Source organism: Calonectris borealis, chromosome 37, assembly GCF_964195595.1.
Source record: "Calonectris borealis chromosome 37, bCalBor7.hap1.2, whole genome shotgun sequence".
NCBI lineage: Eukaryota > Metazoa > Chordata > Aves > Procellariiformes > Procellariidae > Calonectris > Calonectris borealis.
Genome location: NC_134348.1, coordinates 160,493 through 176,547, shown reverse-complemented (window position 1 = coordinate 176,547; position 16,055 = coordinate 160,493). Strand labels below are relative to the sequence as shown.

General features: G+C 58.8%; 1 protein-coding gene across 1 annotated transcript; it reads left to right on the top strand.

Annotated features, from left to right (window-relative positions):
• Positions 1-5,125: 5,125 nt before the first annotated feature.
• LOC142074477 (solute carrier family 22 member 6-like) lies at positions 5,126-15,902 on the top strand. The gene is made up of 9 exons (XM_075135127.1): positions 5,126-5,503; positions 5,599-5,702; positions 7,020-7,174; positions 8,250-8,418; positions 10,057-10,180; positions 11,495-11,604; positions 13,022-13,236; positions 14,572-14,680; positions 15,676-15,902. Exons 1-9 carry the CDS (start codon positions 5,126-5,128, stop codon positions 15,881-15,883), a joined length of 1,572 nt encoding a protein of 523 aa, XP_074991228.1. The 3' UTR covers positions 15,884-15,902.
• Positions 15,903-16,055: the final 153 nt, after the last annotated feature.

Here is a 16,055-nt window from a genome sequence, read left to right as displayed (position 1 = left end):
ATCCCAAGGACCCAGGGATCCTGAGGAACCCACAGCGTCCCAAGGACCCAGGTGTCTGGGTATCCGGACATCCCAAGGACCCAGGTGTCCAGGGGTCCCGAGGACCCAGGGATCCAGGTGCCCAGATGTCCCAAGGACCCAGACACCCTAAGGACTCATGGATCCCAAGGACCCAGGGATCCCAAGGACCCAGACATCCAGGTGCCCGGATGTCCCAAGGACCCAGGGATCCAGATGCCCCAGACGTCGCAAGGACCCAGAGGTCCCAAGGACCCACGGATCCCAAAGACCCAGGGCTCCCAGGAATCCAGGCATCTGGGTGCCCAGACGTCCCAAGGATCCCAAGGACCCAGGGATCCCAGGAATCCAGGCACCTGGGTACCCAGACGTCCCAAGGATCCCAAGGACCCAGGGATCCCAGGAATCCAGGCACCTGGGTGCCCAGACGTCCCAAGGATCCCAAGGACCCAGGGATCCCAGGAATCCAGGCACCTGGGTACCCAGACGTCCCAAGGATCCCAAGGACCCAGGGATCCCAGGAATCCAGGCACCTGGGTACCCAGACGTCCCAAGGATCCCAAGGACCCAGGGATCCCAGGAATCCAGGCACCTGGGTGCCCAGACGTCCCAAGGATCCCAAGGACCCAGGGATCCCAGGAATCCAGGCACCTGGGTACCCAGACGTCCCAAGGATCCCAAGGACCCAGGGATCCCAGGAATCCAGGCACCTGGGTGCCCAGACGTCCCAAGGATCCCAAGGACCCAGGGATCCCAGGAATCCAGGCACCTGGGTACCCAGACGTCCCAAGGATCCCAAGGACCCAGGGATCCCAGGAATCCAGGCACCTGGGTGCCCAGACGTCCCAAGGACCCACGGATCCCAAGGACCCAGGGATCCCAGGAATTCAGGCACCTGGGTGCCCAGACGTCCCAAGGACCCACGGATCCCAAGGACCCAGGGATCCCAGGAATCCAGGCACCTGGGTGCCCAGACGTCCCAAGGACCCACGGATCCCAAGGATCCAGGGATCCCAGGAATCCAGGCACCTGGGTGCCCAGACGTCCCAAGGACCTAAGCGTCCGGGCCACCCAGCACCCACCGCACCCTCCTCTCCAACCACCCAGCCCGCGAGGACCCGGGCGTCCTGCCCCCCCCAAGCCACCCCCAAAGCCTCCTGGTCGCTGCCCCTTCCTGCCTACGCTCCGCTGCCTCCCGCTGCCCTCCTGCCCGGGGTCCAAGGGGCTCCCAGGGATCCGCTTCAGGGCCCCCGGGGACTTTGCCCCATGAATCAGCCACCATGGATGGTGGAAACAAGCCAAGGGGGGCTTGGGGGGGGGTCGGGGGCTTCCTCGGCGAGGATGGAGAGGATGGGATGGCCCCAGGGAGCCGTCGGGCATCCCTGGTTGGGGACCGGCACGGCCAGCACCAGCATTTCCGCCCGACCATCGTCTCCACCGACCCATAGCGGGATCTGATCCCACCGGAGTCAAACGTTAACCGGGAGCGGGGGTGGCTTTAAATAGGAGGGGGGACAGGGACGGGGACGGGGACGGGGCTGCGGCCATGGGCAGCCGTGGGGCTGAGGGGTGGTAGCTGCCGGCAGACGGCTCCGGAGAGCGGGATCTGGTGCTGGGAGAGTTCGACGGACAGGTGAGTGGATCAATAGAGAGATCAATGTGTTGATCAGGCGAGAGAGGCCAATGGACTGGTCGAGAGAGAGATTAAAGCTCAGTAGATTGATCAATAGAGAGAAAGGCTGATCAATAGAAAGATTGTAGGTCAAGAGATCGATCAACAGAGAGATTAAGGTTGATACGTTGATCAATAGAAAGATTGAGGGCCAATGGATTGAGATTAAAGACCAATGGATTGAGATTAAAGATCAATGGATTGAGATTAAAGATCAATGGATTGAGATTAAAGACCAATGGATTGAGATTAAAGATCAATAGATTGATCAACAGAGAGAAAGACTGATCAATGGAAAGTTTATAGGTCAACAGATTGATCAATAGTGAGATTTAAGAGCAACAGATTGATCAATAGAGACCGACAGACCAGTCAATAGATAGATTAAGATCCCTATATTGATCATTAGATTATAGGTCAATAGATTGATTAATAGAGAGAGACCAATAGATCAATCAACAGAGAGATTAAAGGTCAATAAATCAATCAATAGAAAGATTATTGGCCAATAGACTGGACAATAGAGAGATTGAGACCGATACATTGATCAATAGAAAGATTATAAATCAATAAATTGATCGATAGACCAATAGATTGACCAATAGACAGACAGATCATTAGACTGATCGGCGGATCATGGTTCAATAGATCCATCAGTACCAAAATACAGACCAATAGATTGATCGGTGAATTGATTGTAGATCAATTTACGGTAACAGAGATACAGGGACCATCAGATGGATCAATAGGGATGCTGTAGAACAACAGACTGATCAATAGATTGATCACGGAAACACCTAGAGCAATAAATGAATAAATGGGGGGAGAGATTACGGACTAATTGATGATCAACACCTTATCGATAAGAGAGATCTAAAGATCCATAATTTCTCAATAGAGAAAGAGCTCGCTGGATTGATCGACAGGGAGACCAACAGATCAATCAATAGAGAGGAGGAGATCAACCGATCGATCACGAGACCCACGTAGATCAGCAGATAAATCGATCGATTGATAGGGTGAGGAGCCAATAGGTGGGCAGAGGGACAGATCCACCAGCTGGATGATGGTTGGCCCGGGCAATAGAGAAATCCCTCGATCGATTGATCGATTGATTGACCGAGGGGTGAAGGAGGGCTGGAGAAAGAGAGAGTGGGAGTGGCAGGGGGAGGGAGGGACGGAGGGACGGAGGGACGGACGGACGGAGGGACGGACGGAGGGACGGCGGGTGGCCGGAGAGCCGGAGCCGGAGCCAGCGGCAGAGAGAGGGAGAGGAGGAAAACAGCAGGTAGGGATCGATCGATCGCGAGGGATCGTTGGAGGGGTGAACCCCTTGGGAGAGCGGTAGGGCAGAAGGGCGAGAGGATCGATTGATTGGTTGGCTGATCAACCAATAACGGGGCGGGGGGGGGGGGGGAGGGAGAGCAGCGAGGGGCAGAGCTGAGAGCGAGAAATCATTAAGCAGCGATTGGTAGGTCAATAGAGACCGAGATTGATAGAATGATAGGTAGATTGATCGATTAGATCGATAGATCGATAGATTGATAGATCGACAGATTGATAGATTGATAGATCAATTAGATCGATAGATGGATAGATTGACAGATCAACAGATTGATAGATTGATAGATCGATAGATCAACAAATTGATAGATTGACAGATCAACAGATTGATAGATTGATAGATCAATAGATCGATAGATCGATAGATCAACAGATCGATAGATCAACAGATTGATAGATCGATAGATCAACAGATTGATAGAGAGACTGACAGACTGATAGAGAGACTGATAGATCAATAGAGACCTCGACAGATCAATAGAGATCGATAGATTGATAGGGACACTGATAGATCGACAGGCTGGTAGGTAGATTGATCAATTAGATCGACAGATTGATAGACAGCGAGACTGACCGATCGCTAGACTGACAGATCAATAGACACCCCAATAGATCAACAGAGACCGACAGATCGATCGTGAACACTCAGAGAGTGATAGAGCGACTGGCGGATCAACAGACTGATCGATCGCTCGATCGATCGAGGCACTGATAGGTCAATAGAGCAACCAATAGATCAACCAATAGATCAACCAATAGCTCAACAGATCAACCAATAAATCAACAGATCAACAAGTAGATCAACAGATCAACCAATAGATCAATAGATCAACCAATAGATCAATAGATGAACCAGTAGATCAACAGATCAGCCAATAGACCAATAGATCAACCAGTAGATCAACAGGTCAACCAATAGATCAATAGATCAACCAATAAATCAATAGATCAACCAGTAGATCAACAGATCAACCAGGAGATCAACAGATCAACCAATAGATCAATAGATGAACCAGTAGATCAACAGATCAACCAATAAATCAACAGATCAACCAATAGATCAACAGATCAACCAATAGATCAATAGATCAACCGAAAGACTGATCGATCGGTAGCTGAGAGACCACCTGCCAGACCCATGGAGACCTACAGACCGATGGATCCATCAACCGATCGATCAATAGTCCTGTGGACAGGCCGACCAATGACCGATCGATCGATTGATGGGGCTCAGCAGGGGCTCCTTGATTCCTTCAACCCGCCCCTCCCAAGATCCCGCCTTGATCCCGCCCCCCTGCCCCGCCCTCGCTCTGTCCATTGGTCCGTCCCTCCTCCTCAGCTCCTCCTCCCGCTCTCCTCGGATTGGCCCTGCCCCCCCTCGGTCACCCCTTGGCCAGCCCCGGTCCTGGCCCTCGGCCAATCCCGACCTTCTCCCTCCACCGTCCTCCAATCCACCTCAGTCCTTCTTCTACTGAGGCCCTTGGCCATCCCTTGGCCCCTCCCTTGGCCCCTCCCTTGGCCCCTCCCTTGGCCCATCCCTTGGCCCATCCCTTGGCCCATCCCTTGGCCCCTCCCTTGGCCCATCCTTTGATCCCACCCTCACCCCTTCTCCAAACCACCCCTGGGACGTTCCTCGGCCATTCCTTGGCCAACCCTTGGACCTACCCATCCACTGACCACCCAAACCACCCCTTGGCCCTTCCTTGGTCATCCCTTGGCCCGTCCTTGGATCTATCCAATCACTGACCATCCAAACCACCCATCTGCTGCTCCTCATCCATCCCTTGGCCCATCCTTTGATCCCACCCCTTCCCCAAACCACCCCTGGGATGTTCCTCGGCCATTCCTTGATCATCCATTGGCCATCCCTTGGCCAACCCTTGGACCTACCCATCCACTGACCACCCAAACCACCCCTTGACCCTTCCTTGGTCATCCCTTGGCCCATCCTTTGATCCCACCCTCCTCCTTTCCTCCAAACCACCCCCAGGACGTTCCTCAGCCACTCCATGGCCAACCCTCGGCCCATCCTTCAACCTCTTCTTCTCCTCCCACCCTCCAGCCGACCTGGGCTCCCCCCTCGTTCCCACCATGACCTTCGTGGAGCTGCTGGCCCGCCTGGGTGGGATGGGCCGCTTCCAGGTGACCTACGTAGCCGCCCTGGCCATTCCGCTGCTCATGCTGGCCAGCCACAACCTTCTGCAGAACTTCACCGCCGGCGTCCCCGAGCACCACTGCCGGCCTCGGCCCGCGGCCAATGACAGCGCGGGGGATGTCCCACTCCTCGTCTCCATCCCCTCCGACGGTCACCACCGTCCCCAGCGTTGCCGTCGTTACGTGGAACCTCAGTGGCACCTCTTGGAGGTCAACGGCACCGCCAACGATACGGCCAACGGGGCGGCCACCGAGCCTTGCCGCGATGGTTGGACCTACCACGACGGCATCTTCGCTCACACCATCGTTACCGAGGTGAGGTACCCACGGCACCCAGTGGGTGACGGGGTGGGGGTGGGGGGACACCCGGGTGTCCGGGTGTTGACCCCCGTGTCCTCTCCTGCTGGCAGTGGGACCTGGTGTGCGAGTCCAAGACCTTGAGGCAGGTGGCCCAATCCATCTACATGGCCGGGATCCTCCTGGGCTCTGGCCTCTTCGGGGTCCTCTCCGACAAGTACGTGGCCATCCCGGAGCTGTACTGGGATGAACTGGGAGGAACTGGGAATGGTGGAGAAGGGAGGGTTATGCACAGGGATGTCCTCTTCTCCCTCTGGCTGCTGCTGTCCCAGTGTTCCCAGTGATCCCTGTTCCAGTATGCCTTGTCCCACTGTCCCCACTGCCCCCAAGTCACTCATCCCAGTATTCCCAGTGCCCATATTCTCCGTCCCAGCGTTCCAAATGCCTTGTGCCCCCATCCCAGTGCCCCATGTCCCTGTTCCAGAATTCCCAGCATCCCATATCCCCCCCATCCCAGTGCCCATGTCCCCATCCCAGTGCCCCCAGCACCCCACAACTCCCATCCCAGTGCCCCCAGCAGTCCGTATCCCCCATCCCAGTGCCCCCAGCACCCCACAACTCCCATCCCAGTGCCCCCAGCAGTCCATATCCCCCACCCCAGTGCCCCCAGCACCCCACATCCCCTATCCCAGCACCCCCAGCACCTCATGCCCCTATCCCAGTGCCCCATATCAGCATCCCAGTGCCCCCAGTGCCCCATATCCCCCATCCCAGTGCCCCCAGCACTCCATAACTCCCATCCCAGTGCCCCCAGCACCCCACATCCCCTATCCCAGCACCCCCAGCACCTCATGCCCCTATCCCAGTGCCCCATATCAGCATCCCAGTGCCCCCAGTGCCCCATATCCCCCATCCCAGTGCCCCCAGCACTCCATAACTCCCATCCCAGTGCCCCCAGCACCCCATATCCCCCATCCCAGCACCCCCACGGCCTCGTGCCCCTGTCCCAGTGCCCCACATCAACCTCCCAGTGCCCCATCCCAGTGCCCCCAGCACCTCGTGCCCCTCTCCCAGTGCCCCACATCAGCGTCCCAGTGCCCCCAGTCCCCCATCCCAGTGCCCCCAGCACCTCGTGCCCCTGTCCCAGTGCCCCACATCAACATCCCAGTGCCCCCAGTGCCCCGTGTCCCCCATCCCAGTGCCCCCAGCACCTCGTGCCCCTGTCCCAGTGCCCCACATCAACATCCCAGTGCCCCCAGTGCCCCGTGTCCCCCATCCCAGTGCCCCCAGCACCTCGTGCCCCTGTCCCAGTGCCCCACATCAACCTCCCAGTGCCCCCAGTGCCCCATCCCAGTGCCCCCAGCACCTCGTGCCCCTCTCCCAGTGCCCCACATCAGCGTCCCAGTGCCCCCAGTCCCCCATCCCAGCGCCCCCAGCACCTCGTGCCCCTCTCCCAGTGCCCCACATCAACCTCCCAGTGCCCCCAGTGCCCCGTGTCCCCCATCCCAGTGCCCCCAGTGCCGTGTCCCAGCAGGTTCGGGCGCCGGGCGCTGCTGACCTGGTGCTACCTGCAGCTGGGGGTGACGGGGGCCGGCACCGCGGCCGCCCCCACCTTCGTCGTCTACTGCCTCTGCCGCTTCCTGGCGGGCCTGGCCATGGCCGGGGTCTCCCTCAACTCCGCCTCCCTCTGTGAGCCGGGGACCCTGGGGGCTTGGTCCTACCACCCCCACCCCACGGGAAGCACCCAGGGTCCAACCCTACCACCCCCACCCCATGGGAGGGACCTGGGCTTCCACCCAACCACCATTGACCCACGGGAGGGACCTGGGCTCCAACCCCACCACCCCCACCCCATGGATGGGACCTGGGCTCCAACCCAACCACCCCCACCCCACGGGAAGCACCCAGGGTCCAACCCTACCACCCCCACCCCATGGGAGGGACCTGGGCTCCAACCTCACCACCCCCACCCCATGGATGGGACCTGGGCTCCAACCCCACCACCCCCACCCCACGGGAGGGACCTGGGCTCCAACCTCACCACCGTTGACCCACGGGAGGGACCCAGGCTCCAACCCCACCACCACTGACCCATGGGTGGGACCTGGGCACCAACCTCACCACCGTTGACCCACGGGAGGGACCCAGGCTCCAACCCCACCACCACTGACCCATGGGCGGGACCTGGGCTCCAACCTCACCACCGTTGACCCACGGGAGGGACTCAGGCTCCAACCCCACCACCACTGACCCATGGGTGGGACCTGGGCACCAACCTCACCACCGTTGACCCACGGGTGGGACCTGGGCTCCAACCTCACCACCGTTGACCCACGGGAGGGACCCAGGCTCCAACCCCACCACCACTGACCCATGGGTGGGACCTGGGCACCAACCTCACCACCGTTGACCCACGGGAGGGACCTGGGCTCCAGCCCTTCCACCTCCACCCCATGGATGGGACCTGGGCTCCAACCCAACCACTGTTGACTCACGGGTGGGACCTGGGCTCCAACCCTACCACCCCCACCCCATGGGTGGGACCCAGGCTGCAACCCAACCACCCCCACCCCATGGGAAGCACCCAGGCTCCAACCCCACCACTATTGACCCACGGGAGGGACCTGGGCTCCAACCCAACCACCCCCACCCCATGGGTGGGACCCAGGCTCCAACCCAACCACCCCCACCCCACGGGAGGGACCCAAATATCCCAGTTTGGCCCCATCCCACGGGACAGATCCCACCATCCCGTTACCCGCAGGCATGGAGTGGATCCCGACGGAAGCGCGTGCCGTGGTGGGCACCATCAACGGCTACTGCTACACCTTCGGGCAGTTCGTCCTGGCGGCCGTGGCCTTCGGCCTCCCCCACTGGCGCTGGCTCCAGCTCGTCGTCTCCCTCCCCTTCTTCCTCTTCTTCCTCTACTCCTGGTACGAGGAACCGGGGTGTCCGGGGGGGGGGAAGAGGTAGATGTTGGGGTTCTGGGTTCCTTAGAGGTCCTCCATGGGTGGTGGGTTCCTTAGAGGTCCTCCATGGGTGGTGGGTTCCTTAGAGGTCCTCAATGGGTGCTGGGTTCCTTAGAGGTCCTCAGTGGGTGCTGGGTTCCTTAGAGGTCCTCAGTGGGTGGTGGGTTCCTTAGAGGTCCTCCATGGGTGCTGGGTTCCTTAGAGGTCCTCAATGGGTGCTGGGTTCCTTAGAAGTCCTCAATGGGTGCTGGGTTCCTTAGAAGTCCTCAATGGGTGCTGGGTTCCTTAGAAGTCCTCAATGGGTGCTGGGTTCCTTAGAGGTCCTCAGTGGGTGGTGGGTTCCTTAGAGGTCCTCAGTGGGTGCTGGGTTCCTTAGAGGTCCTCAATGGGTGCTGGGTTCCTTAGAGGTCCTCAGTGGGTGCTGGGTTCCTTAGAGGTCCTCAATGGGTGGTGGGTTCCTTAGAGGTCCTCAATGGGTGGTGGGTTCCTTAGACGTCCTCAGTGGGTGGTGGGTTCCTTAGAGGTCCTCAATGGGTGCTGGGTTCCTTAGAGGTCATCAATGGGTGCTGGGTTCCTTAGAGGTCCTCAATGGGTGCTGGGTTCCTTAGAGGTCCTCAATGGGTGGTGGGTTCCTTAGAGGTCCTCAATGGGTGCTGGGTTCCTTAGAGGTCCTCAGTGGGTTCTGGGTTCCTTAGAGGTCCTCAATGGGTGGTGGGTTCCTTAGAGGTCCTCAGTGGGTGGTGGGTTCCTTAGAGGTCCTCCATGGGTGCTGGGTTCCTTCGAGGTCCTCCATGGGTGCTGGGTTCCTTCGAGGTCCTCAATGGGTGCTGGGTTCCTTAGAGGTCCTCAGTGGGTGCTGGGTTCCTTAGAGGTCCTCAGTGGGTGCTGGGTTCCTTAGAAGTCCTCAATGGGTGCTGGGTTCCTTAGAGGTCCTCAATGGGTGCTGGGTTCCTTAGAGGTCCTCAGGGGGTGCTGGGTTCCTTAGAGGTCCTCCATGGGTGCTGGGTTCCTTAGAGGTCCTCCATGGGTGCTGGGTTCCTTCGAGGTCCTCAATGGGTGGTGGGTTCCTTAGAAGTCCTCAATGGGTGGTGGGTTCCTTAGAGGTCCTCAATGGGTGCTGGGTTCCTTAGAGGTCCTCAGTGGGTGCTGGGTTCCTTAGAGGTCCTCAATGGGTGGTGGGTTCCTTAGAGGTCCTCAATGGGTGGTGGGTTCCTTAGAGGTCCTCAGTGGGTGCCGGGTTCCTTCGAGGTCCTCAATGGGTGCTGGGTTCCTTAGAGGTCCTCAATGGGTGGTGGGTTCCTTAGAGGTCCTCAATGGGTGCTGGGTTCCTTAGAAGTCCTCAATGGGTGCTGGGTTCCTTAGAGGTCCTCAATGGGTGCTGGGTTCCTTAGAGGTCCTCAGTGGGTGCTGGGTTCCTTAGAGGTCCTCAGTGGGTGCTGGGTTCCTTAGAGGTCCTCAATGGGTGCTGGGTTCCTTAGAGGTCCTCAGTGGGTGCTGGGTTCCTTAGAGGTCCTCAATGGGTGGTGGGAGGCGTAGGGTGGGAGCAGGGACCCCCCTGGGTGGCTGGGTCCCCCCTAACCCCTCGTCCCGTCCCCCCCCCAGGCTGTTCGTGGAGTCAGCCCGGTGGCAGGTGATTTCGGGGAGACCCGACCTGGCCCTGAGGGGGCTCCGCAAAGTCGCCCGCCTCAACGGGAGGAAGGAGGAGGGCGACAAGCTCAGCGAGGAGGTGATGGCTCCCATCCCCCCCACCTCCCGGATCCCCCTCCCCACCCCCCAGTTCTCCCCTCCATCCCCGCACGCCTCACCCAGATCCTTCCAGATCCTCCCAGATCTCACCAGATCCCCCCAACCCTTCCAGAACCCCCTCATCCTCCCGTAGATCCCCCCCCATTTCCCCTCTGCTCAGCCTAGATCCCCCCAGACCCCGCTCTATCCCCCCTAGATACTTCTGACCCCCCCCCCAGATCCCTCCTGATCACCTGGATCCTCCCACATTCCCTGTGCCCTTCTTAGATCTCGCCAACACTCCCCCATCCCTCCAGATCACCTGGATCCCTCTTGAGACCCCTAGCATCCCTCTGAGATCCCTCTGATCCCGCCTAGATCCCTCCAATCCCCTCCAGATCACCTGCATCCCCCCCTGATACCCCTATTATCCCTCCTAGATCCCTCGGATCCCACCTAGATCCTCCCCAGACCCCTCCAATTCCCTCCAGATCACTTGGACCCCCCCTGAAACTCCTACTATCCCTCCTAGATCCCTCTGATCCCCCTCAGATCCCTCCAATTCCCTCCAGATCACCTGGATCCCCCTTGAGACTCCTATTATCCCTCCGAGATCCCTCTGATCCCACCTAGATCCATCCAATCCCCTCCAGATCACCTGCATCCCCCGATACCCCTATTATCCCTCGATACCCCTATTATCTCTCCTAGATCCCTCGGATCCCACCTAGATCCCCCCTGATCCCACCTAGATCCCCCCTGATCCCTCCAATTCCCTCCAGATCACCTGGACCCCCCCTGAAACTCCTACTATCCCTCCTAGCTCCCTCTGATCCCCCCCCCCCGATCCCTCCAATCCCCTCCAGATCACCTGGATTCCCCCGAGACCCCTATTACCTCTCCTAGCTCCCTCTGATCCCACCTAGATCCCCCCAGATCCCTCCAATTCCCTCCAGATCACCTGGACCCGCCCCCCCCGAGACCCCTACTATCCCTCCTAGATCCCTCCGATCCCAACCAGATACCCCCCCGATCCCTCCAGATCACCTGGATTCCCCCGAGACCCCTACTATCCCGCCGAGATCCCTCCGATCCCACCCTAGATCCCCCCAGATCCCTCCAATCCCCTCCAGATCACCCGCAGCCCTTCCCGAGACCCCTACAACCCCTCCCAGACCCCGCCGCCCCCCCCCCCCCCGAGCTCCACCCAGGTCCCCATTACCCCCTCCCAGATCCCTGGATCCCCCCCACCCCTGGGATCCCTCCTAGATCCCCCCCCCCCGCCCCAGATCTCCCCAGATCCCCCTTCCCGCAGGCGCTGCGGGCGCTGGTGCACCGGGAGCCGCCGCTGCCGGGGGGGGCCCTGGCCACCCTGCTCCGCACCCCCGGGATGAGGACGGTCTCCTGCGGCGTCTCCTTCGTCTGGCAAGTGGGGCCGTTTTGGGGCCAAACCCCACCTTTTTGGGCAAAACCATCTCCTTGGGGTCAAAAACCACCTTTTGGGGGTCAAACCTCACCTTTTGGGGAGCCCAAATCCACCTTTTGGGGGTCAAACCCAGCTTTTGGGGGTCAAACCCCACCTTTTGGGGAGCCCAAATCCACCTTTTGGGGGTCAAATCCGCCTTTTGGGGGTCAAATCCGCCTTTTGGGGGTCAAACCCCACCTTTTGGGGAGCCCAAATCCACCTTTTGGGGGTCAACCCCACCTTTTTGGGCAAAACAACATCTTTTTGGGGTCAACCCCACCTTTTTGGGCCAATCACCCCCTTTTTAGGGTCGAAAGTCACCTTTTGGGGGGGACCAAATCCACCTTTTGGGGGTCAAACCACACCTTTTGGGGGTCAAACCCCACCTTTTGGGGAGCCCAAATCCACCTTTTGGGGGTCAAACCCAGCTTTTGGGGGTCAAACCCCACCTTTTGGGGAGCCCAAATCCACCTTTTGGGGGTCAACCCCACCTTTTTGGGCAAAACAACATCTTTTTGGGGTCGAAAGTCACCTTTTGGGGGGGACCAAAACCATCTTTTGGGGGTCAAACCGCACCTTTTGGGGGTCAAACCCCACCTTTTGGGGAGCCCAAATCCACCTTTTGGGGGTCAAACCCAGCTTTTGGGGGTCAAACCCCACCTTTTGGGGAGCCCAAATCCACCTTCTGGGGGTCAAACCCAGCTTTTTGGGGTCAAAACCCACCTTTTTGGGCAAAACAACATCTTTTTGGGGTCAACCCCACCTTTTTGGGCCAATCACCCCCTTTTTAGGGTCGAAAGTCACCTTTTGGGGGGACCAAAACCATCTTTTGGGGGTCAAACCGCACCTTTTGGGGGGGCCAAACCCCACATTTTTGGGGGGCTAAACCCCACCTTTTTTGGGGTGAAAAAAACACCGTTTGGGGAACCATCTTTTTGGGGTCAAAACCCCCCTTTTGGGGGCCAAACCCCACCTTTTGGGGAGCCCAAATCCACCTTTTTGGGGGTCAAACCCCGCTTTTTGGGGTTGAAACCCACCTTTTTGGGCAAAAAACCATCTTTTTGGGGTCAAACCGCACCTTTTGGGGGGGCCAAACCCCACCTTTTTGGGGGTGAAAAAACCACCGTTTGGGGAACCAAAACCATCTTTTGGGGGTCAAAACCCACCTTTTAGGGGCCAAAAACCACCTTTTGGTGGCCAAAACCCACCTCTTGGGGGGACAAAACCACCTTTTGGTGGCCAAACCCCCCCTTTTGGGGGCCAAACCCACCTTTTTGGGGTCAAACCCCCCCTTTTGGGGGCCAAACCCCACCTTCTTGGTCCCCACTTGGTCACGGCTGGTGGGTTTTGTGTTGAAACGTTGGGTTTTGGGGGCAGGTTCTCCACCAGCTTCGCCTACTACGGGCTGGCCATGGACCTGCAGGGCTTCGGGGTGGACATCTACCTGAGCCAGCTGATCTTCGGGGCTGTGGACATCCCGGCCAAGCTGGCCTCGGTGCTGGCCATCAGCTGCGTGGGGCGGCGGGTGGCCCAGGGCGGCTCCTTGGCGCTCGCCGGCATCTGCATCCTCGCCAACATCGTTGTGCCAACGGGTGGGCGCCGGGATGGACGGGTGGGGGGAGGGGTGGGGGGATGAAAGGGTGGAGGACAGTGGGATGGAGGACAGTGGGATGGAGGGATGGACGACAATGGGATGGAGGACAATGGGATGGAGGGATGGAGGACAATGGGATGGAGGACAATGGGATGGAGGACAACGGGATGGAGGGATGGACGACAACGGGATGGAGGACAACGGGATGGAGGGATGGAGGACAATGGGATGGAGGACAACGGGATGGAGGACAACGGGATGGAGGGATGGAGGACAACGGGATGGAGGACAGAGGGATGGAGGACAGAGGGATGGAGGACAGAGGGATGGAGGACAGAGGGATGGATGGATGGAGGACAATGGGATGGAGGACAGAGGGATGGATGGATGGAGGACAATGGGATGGAGGACAGAGGGATGGATGGATGGAGGACAATGGGATGGAGGACAGAGGGATGGATGGATGGAGGACAATGGGATGGAGGACAGAGGGATGGATGGATGGAGGACAATGGGATGGAGGACAACGGGATGGAGGAATGGAGAACAGAAGGATGGCGGACAGAGGGATGGATGGAGGACAGAGGGATGGATGGATGGAGGATGGGTGGATGGAGGACAATGGGATGGAGGACAATGGGATACATGGAGGACAACGGGATGGATGAAGGACAACGGGATGGAGGGATGGAAGACGGATGGATGGAGGATAGAGGGATGGAGGACAGACAGATAGACAATGGAGGACAACGGGATGGAGGATGGAGGACAATAGGATGGAGGGATGGAGGACAGAGGAATGGAGGACGGGTGGATGGAGGACGGATGGAGGACAATGGGATAGAGGATGGAGGACAATGGGTTGGAGGACAATGGGATGGAGAATAGAGGACAGGGATGGAGGACAGATGGATGGAGGACAATGGGATGGAGGACGGATGGATGAAGGACAATGGGATAGAGAATGGAGGACAGAGGGATGGAGGACAATGGGATGGAGGATGGATGGATCGATGGAGGACAATGGGATGGAGGAAGAAGAGGTAGAGAGAGAAGCTGGAGGGACAGAGGCTGGAGAGATGGAGGGATGGAGGTTGGAGGATGACGGGATGGAGGGACGGAGGGTGGAAGGATGGGTGGAGGTTGGAGGACAGACAGAGGGGTGGGGGGACGTTGAGGGTGCACCAGGGGGACAGCGACAGAGGTTGAAGGATGGAGGGATGGAGGAATTTGGGACATTCGGGGGTGGAGGTGGAGGTTGGAGGACCTTTGGTGGGCCATTGAGGCGGCGTTGTGGGGCTGGAGGAGCGAGACCTCCCATCCCCGCCCCCAGAGCTGCAGACGCTGCGCATGGCCTTCGCGGTGATCGGGAAGGGCTCCTTGGCCGCCTCCTTCAACTGTGCCTACATCTTCTCCGGAGAGCTCTTCCCCACCGTCATCAGGTGGGTGGTTGTCACCCACGGGGGGTGCTGGCACCACTGCCCACCCACTCATCCATCTGCCGACCCACTTACCGAGTCATCCTCCACCCATCAACCCGCCCAACCACTCACCCATCCGTCCAAACATCATTCCACGCACCAACCTCTCCATCCATCCACCATCAACCCCTCCATCCCTCAACTGCTCCATCCATCCCTCAACCTCTCCACCCATCCATCCACCATCAAGCCCTCCATCCCTCAACTGCTCCATCCATCCATCCTTCAACGCCTCCAGCCATCCAACCACCTCTCCATCATCAACCCCTCCATCCCTCAACCCCTCCAGCCATCCAACCACCTCTCCATCCATCCATCAACCCCTCCATCCATCCAACCACCTCTTCATCCATCCCTCAACCCCTCCAGCCATCCAACCACCCCTCCAGCCATCCAACCACCTCTTCATCCAACCCTCAACCCCTCCATCCATCCAACCACTCCTCAACCCCTCCATCCATGCATGCATGCATCCATCCATCCACCTCTCCATCATCCTCTCCATCCTTCAACCCCTCCATCCTTCAACCCCTCCATCCATCCAACCACCTCTCCATCCATGATCAACCTCTCCATCCTTCAACCCCTCCATCCATCCTTCAACCCCTCCATCCATCCAACCACCTCTCCATCCATCCACCCATCATCAACCCCTCCATCCATCCAACCACCTCTCCATCCATCCACCCATCATCAACCCCTCCATCCATCCAACCACCTCTCCATCCATCATCAACCTCTCCATCCTTCAACCCCTCCATCCATCCTTCAACCCCTCCATCCATCCAACCACCTCTCCATCCATCCACCTCTCCATCCATCCATCCATCATCAACGCCTCCATCCATCCAACCACCTCTCCATCCATCCTTCAACCCCTCCATCCTTCAACCCCTCCATCCTTCAACCCCTCCATCCATCCAACCACCCACCCCACCCCCCTCTCCCTGGCACAGGCAGACGGGGATGGGCCTGGGGGGCACCATGGCCCGTGTGGGGAGCATGGTGGCCCCGCTGGTGCGTATGGCAGCAGACATGACCCCAGTGCTGCCCCTCGTCATCTACGGGGCCGCCCCCATCATCTCGGCCATCGCCACCTGCTTCCTGCCCGAGACCCGCAACGTGCCCCTGCCCGAGACCGTCCAGGACGTCGAGAGACGGTGAGGGGCTCCCTGGGGAGGTGGTGGTTGGGGCTGGGAAGGGACGAAGGTTTTGGGGCTGGGAAGGGTTGAAGGTTTTGGGGTGAGAAGGGACAAAGGTTTTGGGGTGAGAAGGGACGAAGGCTTTGGGGTTGAGAAGGGACAAAGGTTTTGGGGTTGGGAAGGGTTGAAGGTTT

Coding starts and splice junctions, on each gene's coding strand:
- LOC142074477 (XM_075135127.1), top strand. CDS start 5,126: ATGACCTTCGTGGAGCTGCTGGCCCGCCTGGGTGGGATGGGCCGCTTC. Junction 5,703..7,019: donor TTCGGGGTCCTCTCCGACAA/GTACGTGGCCAT, acceptor GTGTCCCAGCAG/GTTCGGGCGCCGGGCGCTGC. Junction 13,237..14,571: donor CAACATCGTTGTGCCAACGG/GTGGGCGCCGGG, acceptor CCCCGCCCCCAG/AGCTGCAGACGCTGCGCATG.